This window comes from Parasteatoda tepidariorum, chromosome 1 (assembly GCF_982258835.1).
Source record: "Parasteatoda tepidariorum strain Cologne lab strain chromosome 1, Ptep-v5.0, whole genome shotgun sequence".
Classification (NCBI taxonomy): Eukaryota; Metazoa; Arthropoda; class Arachnida; order Araneae; family Theridiidae; genus Parasteatoda; species Parasteatoda tepidariorum.
The window spans coordinates 99,021,119-99,038,912 of NC_141755.1; the positions used below are offsets into that span (position 1 = coordinate 99,021,119).

Below are 17,794 nucleotides of genomic sequence, written 5' to 3' on the forward strand. Positions count from 1 at the left end.
AGCAGTTGGTCCAACGCAGACATTATCTCTCATTGCGCATGCGTTAATAACGTAAACAAATATTTATTTTGAATTTATATTGACTTTGTTATTGTCGACCAGTGTTTTAGAGAGCAAATAATGACTTTGTCCAAGAAAAAACACATTATAGCTGAGCTAAATGAAGAGTGCTATGTTTAATGAAGAAGCTATGTTTAATATCAAAATCAAAATCTTGGCTGATTTCAATGTGCTGTTGGATGTTGTCCGCCATTGCTTCTGTGGTTAACGTCACGTTGTAATCCAACTGCAGTTGAGTTGGACGGCAATTGTAGCTCAAGATGAGCGTTCGATGACGTATACTATCAAGCTCACAAATGGACCAATCAAAGGTTAGCGCTGATTTCCAGATGACGGCGTCCTGTCCTAAGAAACCAGGCCTTAAGGTAAACAACAATGTTTTGGTAAAACATCAAATTAGTACTATTTTAATTATTAAACCTAAATTTAAGCTCTATTAGCTATCTTTTATGTAATAAATATAAGAATTGATTAATATTCAAATTGAATAGTATTATGAATCTCCTTATATGCACTTATATAGAAATTAAAATCTCTTACTTAAATTTATTAATCATGATTGCAGAATCATTCAGTTCAGTTTGAATTTATTAGATGGCATTCTAAAATGTATATAAACATTATTGTAAAATTATATCTGATTATTTAAAATTTTTTTTATAATATCTTAGAGGAAAATATTCTAAAATGTTGAAAAACGTAATTTGAATCCCACAAAAAAATTGTAAAACATTTATAATTAATAAAATTTATTTTCTAGCAAGTACCATACAACAAGTTTACAATTTACAATAAGTATAACACGTTGCAAGGAAATAAAAGTTTACTAAAATAGGAGAGTATTATTGTTATTATAATTTTATAGATTTTCAATTTCCACACTCCTTAATGCATTTCTATTTTCACTCAAAAAATCTAAATCAAGTATTAGAATATTACGAAAGTTTAGCGTTTAAGTTAATAAATAAATATATAAAATGAAAGAATAGGAATAGATTTTAAGAGATAAAGCTCAGATTAATTTCTATTGTTTCATAAAAATTGTTTTTTTTTGAAATGAATGAATATTTAACTGGCACGAGGCAACATTTGAAATAAAATATAAGTTCTAAGATTTGCATGCTTTATTAATACAGATTTTTTAATTTAATCTTAAAATAAAAAAGGGCGCCACGTGCTGAATAAATCTGCTTAAAATTCACAAAACTGATTTTTTAAAAAAAAGAAATTATACAAAATCATTCTTTACAAAAAGAAATGAAACTTTTTTTACTAGTTGAGAGATTTAATTTCAAGAATATATTTATTACTTTACAGACTACCTGTATTCAAATGTTATGACAAGTTTTTACATCAATTATATAAACTTTTGTAAAGGAATCTAATTTTCTTGTTGATTTTGTATTCGACTTCACTCTTTTAGATATTGTACCATGACAATTAGACTTTTTTGAGAAACTTCTGTTACATTTTTCTTACGGCACTTTCATTAACACGCATTGTGGTGACAAACAAATAATTTTCAGCAATTAAATAATAAAACTTTTCTCATAATTCAATAGAATTGCACTGGAATATATAATATTCTACTTATAGAAATATCGATCATAGAAATATGGCTTCATATTGAAATATGTCTTCATATTCAAGATTGTTTTGATTTTCGCTTTTGACAAAAATAGTTGAAACGCTATAATTCTATTTTTACACGCTCTTATATTTTAATATATTATTTTAGATTTTTTTTCGCTTCATGTCACGCTAATCGTAATAAATTCACAATATATTTTATTTAAAGGGCTACTTTCTGTGCCTGCGTTTTCTTTCTTTTATAATATGTTTAGTTAAATTTGGTAATTTAAAAATTAAGTTCAGATTTACGTTTTACAAAATCAAGCATCACTGGTTGCGGTCAGTAAGCGGATGGGTGTTGCCCCATACTACGGAGGGACCGAGGGTGTGCGATATCGGTCCTTGTTAAACTGTTCTACCGTAAAGTGCTCGAAAAAAAATATATAGTCTCTTCATCAGCTCACACGATTATATCCGCAAAAAGGAGTGCTTTCTAATATTGTATCAATATGCCAAAGCAAAATAATACAATAGTGTGAGGAGAACTAAAAAAAAAAAAAAAATTGAAACGAAATAAAATAGAACACATTAAGTAATAAATATCAAGTAAAAAAACAGAAAATAGAAAAGAAACAGAAAAGAAAAAAAAGAACAAAACATAAAAAGAAATTTATAAAGCGAGTAGCGAATTCAAATGAACTTACAAGAATTTTTAAATAATTTTATTTTTCTCATTTCTCATTATTCTGTAATTTTTTCCATGTTTTCTTTACATTTTGAATTTCCATAGCCCTTGTAATTTTGAACCTACACCAGAAGTTAAAGGAACTCCTGCATCAAATAGTGAAAAAAAAACTGCTTTCGTGAAGAACATTTTGATGGAACTAACCAGCATTTGCATTACATGGAGAGAAAAACTACGAAAAACTCCTACGGTCAACCTGACGGCATGGGGTGTCTAACCCATGAACCGTCCAACACTGAGGATATTTTACGTCAGTAATGTGGTCGCTGCGAGAAGGGTGCAGAATTCTATTCGACTAGCCATGGATGGGATTCGAACTTGGAACACCTCATACGGCGGAAGGTTGTCGAAATTTTAGCTGACCACAAAAAATTGAGAATATTTTGTTATAGATAAATTCATGAAACAATTGTCATCAGCCAAACTTCCATTGAAATCTATATAGTCTAATTATGTGATAAGAGGTAGAAATTTTTCATAACAATAAAATGGCGCGAAAAATAGTATTCGCAGAAGTCGGAAAACAGTTGAAATTTGAAAATTGTTAAAAGGCAGAGCTCTAGTTAAGATGTGATAACTCTAGCTAGTTATAATTTCGATAAAGTTTATTTTGCAATAAAATGGCAAATTAAACAAAAAGTTCAATTTTTATTTTAAAACGTTTTTTGAGTTAACTAAAGAGTAAAAATTAATTTATTTTTAAGATGTATCAAAGTAGGCACACGTGAGTAAAATGGTCTTAAAATTTATACATGATTATGAGAAAGATACAAGAGCGCTTTTAGTTTTGTCTCGCGTATGGATAAAATGTAGTTAAAAAATCATTTGAATAATTGACAGAGACGCTTTCAAATAAAATAGTTGAGTATTAGTATTTTATTTTTTTATATACATTTTGAACAGCTGAGCTGTTTAACATAGAATGGTATTTAATTGAGCCATTTTTAAGAAAATAACAAAAAAGTAAAACAGTTCTTTTATGTACACATTTCCATCTCCTGACGTGGTCAAATGTTAGAGTTCACATAAAATAACAATCAGAAGTTATTGAATATATGTTAATGACACACATGGATTTCAACAATGAAAATAAAGTCCTATGCATAACACGGTGACACTATATGCTTATAGCATTTGGTATGAATTCTGGATCTAAACAGTCATAAGGGAAAGCCTGACTTCGATTTTTCAACTGGATTTGACGGCTGATCTCTTGCAATTCTTCTCGAAATCTGAAAATTAATCAACAAACAATTATTTCAAGAACATTAAAGTTTATTTTTTAATATACCAGATATTTCACTGACTTACAGTCTCATAAATTAGATGCATATTAAACTCTTAACTCAGATGGGACACCGGTGTCCCTTTTAAAAAAATATACTAGTAGGCTGCTCCCCCTGCTCGCCAACCCCCGAAAATTGCTACGCAATCTTACATGGTTTGCTTCGCAAACCAAGCTCGCTTCGCTCGCTACTAACTTAGGTACATTGCAAATGCACAAAATTCTAAGAATTCAAAACAATAATTCAAATCCATATAACAACTTTTTTTAAAAAAAAAAAATTACATCTTTTTAGTAAATACTAAGTCATTAAAATAAATTTGAATTCAAAAAAATGACATGTAATTCGTTAAACCTATTAGAAATGTGGTATAGTATAAATTCTTAAAGCGAAACAGCACATCTGAGACTCATTTTTCAATGAATAACTAATAACAATAATAAATTCGTGATATAAATCAAAAATCGTCAAATAAATTCGTTATATATAAATTCGTGAAAAAAAAGCGCTTTCGACAAAATACTAAAATAGAGATCTATCGACAAAGACTACTCACTTCTGCCTAGCTTAATAGTATGAAATTGCCGCAGCTGATGCTCTCTGGTTATTTAAGTTTCCGTTTTTAAAAGTGCTATATGTTGAGCCACCTCAGCTAGATTTTGTATGTGACATTTTTAGCGGCAATCATTGGTCGATTTTCTAGCGTTGGCATTTGGGGAGTTATAATGAGGCTTTTTTTGTCACCGTGTAAGAGAAATATATACATATATATATATAGATATCAAAATGAAGATAAAACAAAGGAAAATTACAGACATATGAAAAAAGGGGGGAAAGAAAAATAATAAAGAAAAAAAAATATCAACCAGCTGGGGTAAAAAAAAAGGATAAAATTTCTTAAAAAATCTTTTTTCATATGTCTGTAATTTTCCTTTGTTTTATCTTCATGTTGAACTTATGTTACGAGTTCTGTTTACTTGCAGCTTATGCGCAATAAATGAAAATTATTGGTTTTCTTAATTTTCTTCGTGTTTTTTTTTGTATATATATATATATATATATATATATATATATATATATATATATATATATATATATATATATATATATATATATATATATATATATATATATATATATATATATATATATATATATATATATATATATATATATATATATATATATATTTCTGACTCTCTTAAAAATATATTTTGGTATTTTTTAATGATAAAAAAACAGTCTAATAATTACTAAACAGATCTGTTAGATTATTGAAATTATATTTGTATTAAAATATAAAAAGAGAAAAGCAGTTAGCATTTTTTTTCCATTCATATTCAAAAATTTATAAATACTTAAATTGGCTATGCAATCTCGTTTGCTGTAAAAATTTCGTATACGTTGTTTTTTTTTACTGTAAATATGATCAACATATTTAATTTCACGTCAATTTTAGGAATTCAATCACGTCTTTAGTTTCAAGTCAATTTTAAGAATTCAGTTGATCAGTTGTAACACAGATGTTTAATTAACAAGTATGTTTATAGTCTAGAGTAATAAGTAAAAAAAAAAATGTTTCCTCAATAATTTCCTACCAGTTTTTCAATTTTTCTGGAATAAAGGCTATGCAATCTCGTTTGCTGTAAAAATTTCATATACGTCGTTTCTTTTACTGTAAATAAGTGATCATTATTTCTGGACAGATATTTTTTTTATACTTTATTTGTATGTGTTGGTGATGATTTGGGATAGGCCTTAGTTGTAAAAATGCATTAGTACTAAATTGTAACAATCGTCCCACTATACTTTACCCAAATTGTCACCACATGTATTTTGGTGCCGTGACCAGGATAATAGGTCTGGCAATTATTTGTGTTAAATATAATTTCCAAGTTTGTAGATTAATATATTTAAATATTATTTTCACATTCATTTGGCTATTGAGGGAATAAGTTTATTATGAATTTTTTGGACCATGTGGTAAATATTTGTTAAACCTAATTCAGTGCACACATATACTTAACACATATATAATTTAACAGTGTCACTAGTTGGTTCTATTATCTATTTTTAAGCAAAAAAAAAAAAATATGGCTGAAGGTTTGAAATCCCCATTTTTGTTGTCTTTGATCCCCACCTTAAATGATCAAAATTATAATGATTTTTTTGAATCCTTGGAAACCACAGCAAAATTAGCTGAATGGACAAAGGAACAACTATTGGTTATAACAAAATTAAAAATGGAAGGAGCTGTTAGGAATCTTTATAACAATTCATTAGAAGGGAAAGTTACGGATTACGAATCTCTGAAAAAGGGAATTAAAGGCTATTTTACGCCTACTACATCTTTCGCTCAAAACTTTGCTGCATTTTCTACAGCTGAGCAGAACACAAGTGAAACAGCTAGGGATTTTGCCATGCGGATTGAGGGATTAGCAAAATTGGCAAATTTGCCTATAGATTTTAAGGAGAAAGTAAAAATGTCGCAATATATTAACGGCTTAAAACCAGCTTTAAAAGCCCAAGTTATTCTTTTAAATCCCCTATCGTTTGATGAAGCTATTGAAATTTCAAATAGGGTAGAAAACTCATTACAAACTTTAAGTTCAAACGTAAATGCTCTTAACACCCCTCCAGTACATAAAACTAATGATATGCCAAATGACTACGTTAATGTTTTAACACTCCTAACTAAGCAGATAAGTGAGATGCAAATTCAAATCAATGAGTTAGCTGCTGCCAATATTAATAAAGTTCAGAAAATAACTTGTAATTACTGTCAAATTGTTGGACATAAAGAAAATGAGTGCAGAAAGAAGAGAAGAGCTAATTTTAAAAATCGCATTAATCATAATAGATATCAGCAACCCACTCAATTTGCTATTAATCAGCAGCATCCATTTGTAGTACCCCGGCAGAACTCACGGAGTTCATTCAATCACCAACAGCAATTTGAGGTACCATTTCAAACCACTCAGGTACAATATAATAAGGATTTTGCAAATGACCAACAAAGTTATTACCAAACTCAACAATCTCCTTTGTACACCACCACACATAGAACCGAAGCAAATAATCAGGGTGGCACTCGACCCAAAGAATTTCACCCAAACTACTAGAGGGGAGAAAAGGTAATGGATCAATTTTTTCAGTAAATCCCCAACCTGATCCAGACGATAACCTCATCTGTAATCTAAATCAAAACTTTCTACCTATAATACAAATTAATGTTAATAATATAACCTGCAGAGCCCTTGTTGATTCAGGTGCAACTGTAAATGTTATTTCCCCTAATATATTTCAGCAATTGAAGGAATTTAAAGTAAAAGATTACAATTCTAGCTTGACTGCTGTAACAGGTGTAGGTATAAGTACTAGTTCAGTTATTGATACTGAAATATCTATTAGTGAGGAGACATTCCTAACAGAACTTATTGTTTCTAACCAACCAGTGGCGTAGTGAGGGGTGGGCAAGGGGGGGCATCATGCCCCGGGCGCTACTCACAAAGGGGCGCCAAATGGTCCACAAAACAAAAAAAATTGCTGGATAATTTTTTTCTTTATTATAATTGATTTCTGGAAAATATATTTTAAATTAGTGCCAGTGTAATATAATAAATGTTAATTCATAAATATTATTCATAATATTTAATTCATATTAAATATTATATTAAATTTATATTCACATTAAATATATTTCAATATTTAATTCACGTCCTTGTCATCGCGCTCTGCTTAGAATAAAAATGAAATGTAAATATCAAATGTTATATAGTATAAGTTTAATGTCAGCATAAATTATATTGTATATTTCACTGTGTTACTACCTTTCATTATTGGTAAGTAATAAATCAAATAAGATTACCTTCTACATCTACTCGACGATTCTATTATTAAGTGAATAGAGTATGAAAAAATTTCTTAACAGAAAAATTTGCTGTTCTCATATTTGTCACCACAGATTCAAAATGAATTCATTCATCTTCTGGCATCTACAGTTTGAAATTAACTAATGAACGATATCAAAAGAAATAAATATTATGAACTTTTGTTTGATTCAACTTCTGATATCTCTCATCGAGAACAAATGTCCCACGTCGCTAGGTATGTAGATGCCGATTTTATCAATAAAAAAGTTTCCATCAAAGAATCTTTTTTGAGTTTTATTGAAATACATGCTAAAGATGCAGCCTCGATCAAAAATACAATTTTAGAGAAATTAAATTACGATGAAATTTCATTAACAAACTGCAGATCACAATGTTACGATAATGCTGCCGTGATGGCAGGTCAAGCATCTGAAACGCGATGGAGCGCCAGAATACAAGTGGTTATCGTTATCATCTATGGGCTAGAGAATATAAAAGAACTAATAGAAAAATTATAGAGCACACTACCACCTAATACAGCACACTACCACCACTAGAACTAATAGAGCACACTACCACCACAAGTGACAACAGAAGTGAAGCTACAATTCTGTTGCAAAATATACTAACCTTCAGTTTTATAACTTTAGTTCATTTCTGATATGAAATCTTAAGAAGGATTGATCGTGTGCAGCTCAGATTACAAGATCCTAGAATGAATTTTAGAGAAGTGTTCCATGATCTTAAATCATTAGCGACTGAACTAGGCGAAATTTGAGACAAGCTCTGTAAAGAGGCAATAGAAAAAGCAGAGTCTCTTTGTGAAAAATGGGATATGGATACAACAATACGTGCCTGGAGAATTGGCTATGGTGGTCTTTCCGCAGAAAGTGAAATTTCTCGCGTTATGAAAAGCACTCTTGATCGTCTCCAACAAGAAATGTGTACACGATTAAGTGACCTTAATTTCAAATTTGGATTTCTACTAGACGTTGAAAATTTATTAAACAAGGATAATGTTGATAACGACTTTGAAAAAAAAATTCAAAAATCTGGGTGAATTTTATAATACAGATTTCAATGTAATAGAACTTTTTATCAAAATATGTGACAGCAAAATGTTACTCCACAGTAGAAAAGAAATTAAACCTAAAACTCCATTAGAATTTCTTGCTTTTATAATCAATCTCGAATGGAGAAGATGTTTTTCCAAATCTGAGAGCGGTATTTCAAATACTCCTGACTATCTCAGTATCAATTGCTAGCTGCGAACGTTCATTCAGCAAATTAAAATTAATTTTGACAGATTGTCTAGTGACCTATCATTTTTAAGTGTGGAAAGAGAAAAATTTTAAATGATCAATTTTGATGATATTATTGATACATTTGCTTCATCAAAAGCACGGAAAATTTAGATACAATAATTAGTTTTATTAATGTGTTATAATCATATGATTATTAAATATATGTATCTCCTTAGAGATAATAAATATTTACTTTTTATTGTTTTAAAACTGCGTGTTTTTAAAATATTTCTTTATAAATATGTAAAATAAATAATAGGTATCTTTTGAACTAATTCTAGATGATCATATACATTTCAAAATCTAGTCTTGTTCTCTCAACTACATTTTTTGTCTCAAATTTAAAGCCTAACTTGACTTTATTTATTTTACTTTATTTATTTATTAATTTGCGAGTATATTTTACATATAATATTATATAGTTTTTGAATGGGGGGGGGGGCGCTAAAAGGGTATTGTGCCCCGGGCGCGAGTTAAGCTCGCTACGCCACTGTAACCAACCACTATCGTCAACATTTGATTTGATATTAGGATTAAAGTTTTTAAAAGATTTTAATTTCATTATTGATTGTTCAAAATGTGTAATATATAATCATTCGATTAAAATAAAATGGTTGGATAGTGTTAATAGTGAGGTTATAGAGAGGGATAAAATGGTATCAGTTAAGGCTAGTAATAGTTTAAACAGTATAAATAATTCAAATATATGTAAAACACAAAATTTCGGTATCCTAAATAGAAAACTGAAGTTGCCTCCGCACTCAGTGAGTAATGTACACATAAAAATTTCTAATTCAAGTAAACTTGCTAAGGGAGATATCGTATATGTGCAACCAAATGAAAATAATATGCAAAATGATTATTTTGTTGCCCATGCTGTGACTGAAGTGTTGGATGATTCAGCATGTCTGATTCAAATTTTTAACCCTACGGAGGATATTATTACTTTAAATAAAAGTTCGAAAACTTGCAGGATCAAGGGTGTGACGGTTGATGAAGTAGAGCGCTCACAGAATTCAGCAATAAATACCATTACTGACAATAATGAGGATTTTCTTAAAAATTTTAATTTAGTACATTTAGATGAAAATCAACAAAAAAGAGTATCTGATCTTTTACTGGAATATAAAACTGTCTTTGCTAATGAGATAAGTGAGTTAGGGTCTTGCTCTTTGGTTGAACACCACATTATATTAACTGATGATATCCCCGTTCGGCAAAAACCTTATCGTGTCCCCTATCACTTGAAGGCTGAAATGAGGAATCAGCTTAACAAATTGTTGGATGCTGGAATTATTCAGCCTTCAACATCCAGTTATGCCGCTCCTGTACTCCTTGTGAAAAAGGCAGATGGTTCATATCGATTAGTTGCTGATTTGAGAAAACTAAATGCAAAAACTTTACCTGATAATTTTCCAATTCCAAATTTAATGGAAATGATAGACCTGCTATCTGGATCAAAATTCTTTTCCTCTTTAGATTTAACTTCGGGTTTTCATCAAATGAAAATGTATCCTGCTCATGCACATTTAACGGGTATTGCAACCGAATATGGAAATTTTGAATATGTACGTATGCCATTCGGCCTAAAGAATGCAAGCTCTAGTTTTCAGCGGTTAATGTCATTTGTACTAGCTGGCTTGACTGATTTATCTATTGGTTGCTATATTGATGATGTAATAATTGCAAGTCGTACCTTTGAAGAACACATTGAAAAACTTGGTATTCTGTTTAAGCGTCTTAGAGAGAAAAACCTAAAGCTTAAGCCCAAGAAGTGTTCTTTACTTAAGGATGAGGTAACGTATCTTGGACATAGAGTTATAGAGGGTAAAGTGATGCCTGATCCTAAAAATATTGATACCATTAAAAGGGCCCTTCCCCCCCGTAATAAGCAAGAGGTGCGAGGTTTTATTGGTTTAACTGGGTTCTATCGAAGGTTCATACCGAATTATTCTAAACTAGCTCTACCCCTTACTAATGCTACCAAGGAAAAAGTCCCTTTTGTTTGGACTGAGCTCGAACAAAATGCTTTTGAAAGGCTGCGTAATTGTTTAACTTCACAACCTTGCCTGATTTTACCAGATTTTAACAAACCATTTGCTCTATGCACTGATGCAAGTAAACATTCCTTGGGGGCTGTACTTGTTCAAGAAGATGAAACTGGATTTCAGCACCCCGTTAGTTTTGCATCTAGAAAGTTAAAAGCCAACGAATTAAACTACTCAGTATTTGAAAAGGAAGCTCTAGCTATAGTTTTTGGTGTTCAACACTTTAGGCAATATTTAATTGGGAAAGAGTTCACAATTTATTGTGATCAAAAGAGTTTATCGTACGTGTTAAATTTAAAGGATCATAACTCAAGAATTGCACGATGGGTCATGACTTTGCAATCTTACTCTTATAGGATTATTCATAAGCCAGGAAAATTGAACCTTATGGCCGATTATTTATCAAGGTTAAAAACAAGTGAAACAATAAATTATATACATGAACAAAGCAATAATATAAATGCCTTTCAATTACTCAACTTCTCAAGAGACAATTTGAGAGTTGAGCAAGAGTATGACCCTCAATGCAAGAGAATTGTTAGGAAACTTAAAAACAATGCCCAGTTTTCTCCGTCTTCTCCGAAATTTTTTCTTGAGAATGGTTTATTACTCTGCTCTGGTACAAATAATTTGAATCAGAGACTCGTTGTTCCAAAAACTCTGATTCAACTTGTATTAGAACAATGTCATGATAACAACACAGTGGCTCACCCAGGTTTATCTAGGACTCTTCATAGAGTCAAAGAAAATTTTTTTTGGTATAATATGTATAAAAATGTAAAAAATTATGTTGCTTCCTGTACTTCATGCATTGCACGTAAAGGCTTTAGACCATCAAACAAGGCACCTTTACAAAAGATTCCTACTGCTAGTAGGCCTTTCCAGAAGTGTAGCATAGATGCGGTTGGTCCTTTAGTGACTTCGAGGAATGGAAATAAGTGGTTAATTGTTATTACAGACTATTTCTCTCGATATCCCGAGGCATATCCTGTTCCTGATATACAAAGTTCTACTGTTGCTAAAGTGCTAATTGATTTTATCTCCCGCCATGGACTCATGGAAGTTTTTTATTCTGATAGAGGAACAAATTTCATTTCTGAAGCAATGCAGCAAGTGTATGATGCACTTGGTATTCATAAACAGCACACAGTCAGCTATAATCCACAAGGAAATGGTGTAGTTGAACGGTTGAACAAAACACTCATTGATTCACTGAGCCATCTGGTTAGCATAAACCAAACGGATTGGTGTGAACGTGTTCCTTTGGCTCTAATGGCCTTTCGCACGGCTTTCCATCGCACTATAAAACAAACTCCAGCCTTTATTGTATATGGTCGTGACTTAGTTATGCCATATGACTTAATTTTTTCAACAAGATTTAAAACCTATAATGATAATCCCACCTATATCGAAGAATTAATTCCCAGATTACAACAAACTTTCATTTTGGTAAAAGAAAACTTAGAAAAGGCTGCTGATAATCAAGTGTCTTCAACTGGCATATCTAGACAAATTAAAGACATACAAATAGGTGATATAGTCTATCTTCATATACCAAAAATTAAAGTACATACATCAAAAAAGCTTTCTAAAATGAACCATGGGCCCTATAGGGTGACAAAAAAATATTCTCCTGTTATTTTTGAGATAACTTTAATAGCGAACCCCTCAAAGATGAACATGGCTCATATTAATAGATTAATAAAGGTTCCAATGCGAGAGATTTTTCCTTCATTTGCCGCTATCACACCAGAAGAATCTAAGGCCCATGAAACTATTAAAAGAAAATGTGAGGATGAGCTATCTAATGATGATAGAGAGTTATTTCCTGCTTTATTAAAGCCCTTTAAAGTTAATGACTTATTATGTTTCGAAAATAATGCGCCATTGTCAGGTGAGGTTACTGTGGAAAGGGACAACTCTTTTGATTTTTTTCGAGACACTTCTGTCTCTCCTGTTTCTTTCCTCAATAGCTCTTCTTCCGATTCTTCTGATATTTCAAGAGAATCAACACCAAATCAAAGGTATAATCTACGTCCTAGGGACGCACATGGATTTGTGAAATAAATATATGTGTGCATATGGATATAGATTTATTATTTGCTCTTATTTTTCTTGTTAATTTTGTGTTTATGTATGTACATATTTATTATGTTCTCTAACTAATCAAGACAATGAAACATTTATGCTTTTGTAATGTTATCCTCTACAAGCTGATGTGATTTTGTATGACAAACAGTGATGTAATTTTGTGTGACATTAGTGACAAACAGTGACCGATCTAGACGATGAAACATTTATGCTTTTGTAATGTTATCCTCTACAAGCTGATGTGATTTTGTGTGGCACTAGTGACCGATCTCAAAGTGACCTACAATTGAACATAAGCACTAACTTTTTTCAAAAAAAAAAAAAAAAATTAATAAATTAATTTTTTTTTCTCCAGAAGGGATGATATATGTAGTGTTGCTACAACTCTCTTTCCTTTTTATGACTATCAGTGAGCCTATTTCTGCCCAAACTGTCTGACTGTTTTAGATAGCCTCTCTGTAAATAAATTAAGCAGTTTTGGTCTGCCAATTTTTGTGTAAGGGTTGAAAACCTGTGAAGAGGGGGCAGGAGAGAGGTGAGGAAGAGAGGGGAGAGGACTGGACTAGCTGCTAGAAGAAGAGGAGAAAAGGATTTTTGGTAGAAAATTCTGAAGAATAAAGATACATCTACCCTGAAAGAATGGCTGCAACAGGACTGAACAATTAAGATAAATCCAGCGAATAATATCCTGCCACTTACAAATAGTTCATCAGCTCCTCAACATTTTTAAGCACATGTGCAAGATAAGTGACTTTAGATTTTATTAACTCCAGCAGTGATTCCCTTTTCTTAAAGATTCTTCAAATCTGTTTGTCACATGTTGATATAATATAATTTGTATAGTATAATTTAATATAGTATAATTTAATATAGTATATAGTAATATAGTATAATTTGTAATGATCTTATTTTTATTATGCCACATGGTCAAATTTATTCTCATGAGTAAATCTTGATAATTGAGTTGATCATCATTAAAATTGCTTAAGTTAATTCTATCCCTTGTGATCATTATTTCTGGACAGATATTTTTTTTATACTTTATTTGTATGTGTTGGTGATGATTTGGGATAGGCCTTAGTTGTAAAAATGCATTAGTACTAAATTGTAACAATCGTCCCACTATACTTTACCCAAATTGTCACCACAGTTTCTTTTACTGTAAATAAGATCAACATATTTAATTTCACGTCAATTTTAGGAATTCAATCACTTCTTTAATTTCACGTCAATTTTAGGAATTCAATCACTTCTTTAATTTCACGTCAATTTTAGGAATTCAGTTAATCGGTTGTAATACAGATGTTTAATTAACAAGTATATTTATAGTCTAGAATAAGTAATTAGTAATTTTAGATAAGATAAAAATAAACAATATTCTTATCAATATTTTGATCTTATTTCGTAAATAAGATCAAAATATTTTTATCCAATCGTGCTCTGAAAATATTTTGGTTTGAGGTCTTATTGGACACTCTAATTAAGTACTTTTTGTTGAATTAAAAAAACAATACACTAATACCGTAAATAAAAAATGAACACATACTCTTCGGTTGCTTGAACACATGTAGGGTGATACATGAACTGTGATTCAAAATCTCCTAATGATTTTGTAGCTTTTGTACTCAGCAATTTTGTTATCACCATTATATCCAATGTAGTCTCTTTATTTGGTATACAATTTAAAATATCATTCTCTCCCATTGGGGCCTGAAAGCAAAATTATTTTATATATTAGATGAGAACCAAGAATGAATACATTTTAAAGCGCACAGTGAGTAAAAGAATCACTCTGAATAACTTTTGATTTAATGATCAGATTTTTCACGTACTGGACTTATTCTTAAAGGTTTGGGCGTGAGGCCCCGAATATGCTAATTAATTAAAAAAAAACATTTTGCACACAGTTATAATCGTTTATCCAAAGATAGTTCCATGCAAAGAATAAATTTTATAATAATTGCTTACTATTTATAATTATGGTCGAAAAGAATTTTAATAACAAGTTAAAGCAATTTTTGCATCGTTTTAAGGCGTATAATTTAATGAGGTGAAATGTGAACGGAATCGGTCCTAAAAAAATCGAAATATCAGACTTTTTTTAAAATAGCAAACATGATTCTAGAGTTATAAGAGAGAGACTCACAGACAAATTTTATCATTAAAGATAACGTAATAATACAAATAAAGTTCGAAATATACAGTAGGTCCGTAATTAATTATAAAGTCAGAAGGAACGCACCTTATGAACGAGAAAAGCAACAAACATCACCACTTTGATTGTTAGAGGAAAACAAGTGGTGAAAGTTGTTCAAATTCAAGTTATCAAATTCAGGTCTGGCATAATAAAGGTTTCAGATGTTTTTACTTTTATCTTTACCCTAGCAGCAGAATAACTCTCATTGGACCAATATTCACGAATCTTGGCTTCAAATGATCGTCATTTTTTGATATTGGCCTTATATAAAATTGTCTGATTCACTCGATATTTTATAGCCACTTTACAACCAATATCGGATCTATATAGAACTGGCAGATTCACCCGGTATTTTAGATTCATTATTCAGCCAATACAGGCCATTCTAGGACCAATATTAAAAAATTTAGACATCCTAATATGGGTCTCTTGGTTCTTATAGGATCCCTATTGAGCTAATTTTCAGTTCAACTACGTCCAAGATAAAAATGTTGTTAGGGTACTGATTCCCCAGATTTTGATAAAAATTTTATTTTCCCTCCATTAAGTACTAACTGGAAATGTGTACATAGTGTTTTCATTATTTATTTTTGAAGACTAAATTAAGGCTGCAAAACGAGTATTTTCTACAGTACTGAGAAGTTGCTAAATAAAAAATAAAACTTCTCAACGTATTTCCGATTTAAATTTTCGTGAAATTAGGTATAAGATTCAAATAGCAATAACAATATTTGACCATCAATTAAAGCAACAAGTTATAATGGCCGTGGTGGTTCAAGGGACCCCAATGAGGTGATCCGGGTTCGAAGCGATAGCTGATTGACACGAATTCCGCAACCGGCTCCCACCGGCCACAGTGCTGACGTAAAATATCCTCAGTGGTAGAGAATAATGGGTCCTCTTGCCGATAGGCTAACCGTGGGAGGTTTACTTGCTTTAAATCTTCATGTAGCGCAAATACGGTTTAGTTCCATAGAAAAGACCTCCACGAAGGCAAATTTTTCCCAATACTTAATCCAGGAGTTCCCTTGTCTTCTGGATCGGGTTCGAAATTACAAGGCTACGGAGTTGGACACACGTAGTTGTATAGTTTGTCTAAAGTAAGAACTCCCCTAGCCATTCGCTTGGACACGTGGCAGGGACTATGATAACGAGGTATAACTATTTCAAGTTGGGGTGTGGGGATCATTGTTTAGGACAGGGTTTGGCTAGGGTCCGCGAGAGAAAGGGAATCTTTTTCTTCGGTCTATTGTGTTAGCCCTAGAGTAAAGAGGAGCTGCCCTCCCTGAAATGCGCTATTCTTGTTTCCATAGCAGCAGACAGCCTCAAACTTTGTGGAAGGGGGAGTTCCAACCGTAGAAAAACTATAAAGGGTCAGCGGTTCAGCGCAGGTTATAATTTAAAAACAAGTTATAATGTTTCACCTTATCCCTCGGTGGATCTCCGTGTAAAATTCCTGGATAGTTGGGTGGAAAGGCATAATCATCGTATTGTTGAAAATTAGCCGCTGCATGCCCTAAACTGCAAGTGCTGATGATTGAGGTAACAGTGTCAACTACTTCTTCTGTTTCTGTGAATCTGTTGTTTTCGGCACCTGGCACACCCTAATACATAAACCATTTGTTTTTAAAAAATCAAACTTTTTCAACAGAAACAGTAAATAAAAACACGATAAAGATAACGTAAACAAAGAAAGTGGTTTTTCAAATTATCAAAATTTAAAATTGATTACTTTTTTAAGTAAAATAAAGTTTTGAAGAATGTTTCCTCCTAACACATAAATTACATTTTTTCATTTTGAAAAAAAAAATACTATTATTCAATTAAGATTAGGTTTAAGAAAGCTTTCTGTACAAATGAACAAATTAATCTGTCTTGAGATGAAATTTCCGAATTAACTTACGCTGCTTATTATTATTAATGATTGAATTAATCCACACATTTGAATTATATGATTGCGATGCCACAATAGGCATTACATATTTCCCGGCTTTTAAAATTTCTTTAATTTCTTAAACTTATTTTTTTAAGCGGAATTTAATTAAAATAAGTCAATTATTTAATTTTTATTACAATTTATAATAAGCGAACATGAAATATTTTATTCTTTTTTCATCGATCAATGTAACGGCTAACTTTTTATTACAATACTAACGAAGACTCATTAATTCACTAAATCTAAAACAAAAATCTATTAATAATTCTTTACTTCTTAATACAAAAAATATGTTTCAGTTACATGATTATACTAATTCTCACAGTCTTTTTGGCGATTGACTTTCGCCAAGATATTTTCAAACCTAATACTGATAATAGGGGGTTGATTTTATTTTTCGGTTATTTTATCTTTCGATAAATCACAGACCATGGATCTCTTTCCATGCTCCTAACTGTCAGGTGGGAACAATTCAATCACTTTTTAATTTGGCCTTTTGTTTAGGCTGATCATGGAGGTTTCATCTCCCATATCCTGTCCTTATTAATGTTATCATTCAAAATTTGTTATTTAACTTAGAAAGTCTTATTATGGATAAAATATAATTTTATATCTCGAGCTCTACAAATATTAAATAAAAGTTTTATTATAATTATGATCCAGTTTTCATTTTCAAATGTCAA

General features: G+C 31.1%; 1 protein-coding gene across 2 annotated transcripts in view; it reads right to left on the reverse strand.

Moving 5' to 3' along the window:
- Positions 1 to 3,232: 3,232 nt before the first annotated feature.
- Positions 3,233 to 17,794, reverse strand: part of LOC107442379 (polyunsaturated fatty acid lipoxygenase ALOX15B) — a 60,965-nt gene continuing 46,403 nt past the window's right edge. For both annotated transcript variants that reach the window (XM_071179397.2, XM_043051416.3), the window contains exons 13-15: positions 16,600 to 16,779; positions 14,525 to 14,688; positions 3,233 to 3,609 (exon numbers count right to left, since the gene is read on the reverse strand). In XM_071179397.2, coding sequence (XP_071035498.1) covers positions 3,495 to 3,609; positions 14,525 to 14,688; positions 16,600 to 16,779 — 459 coding nt within the window. In that variant the 3' untranslated portion in view covers positions 3,233 to 3,494. The remainder of the gene's footprint in view (positions 3,610 to 14,524; positions 14,689 to 16,599; positions 16,780 to 17,794) is intronic.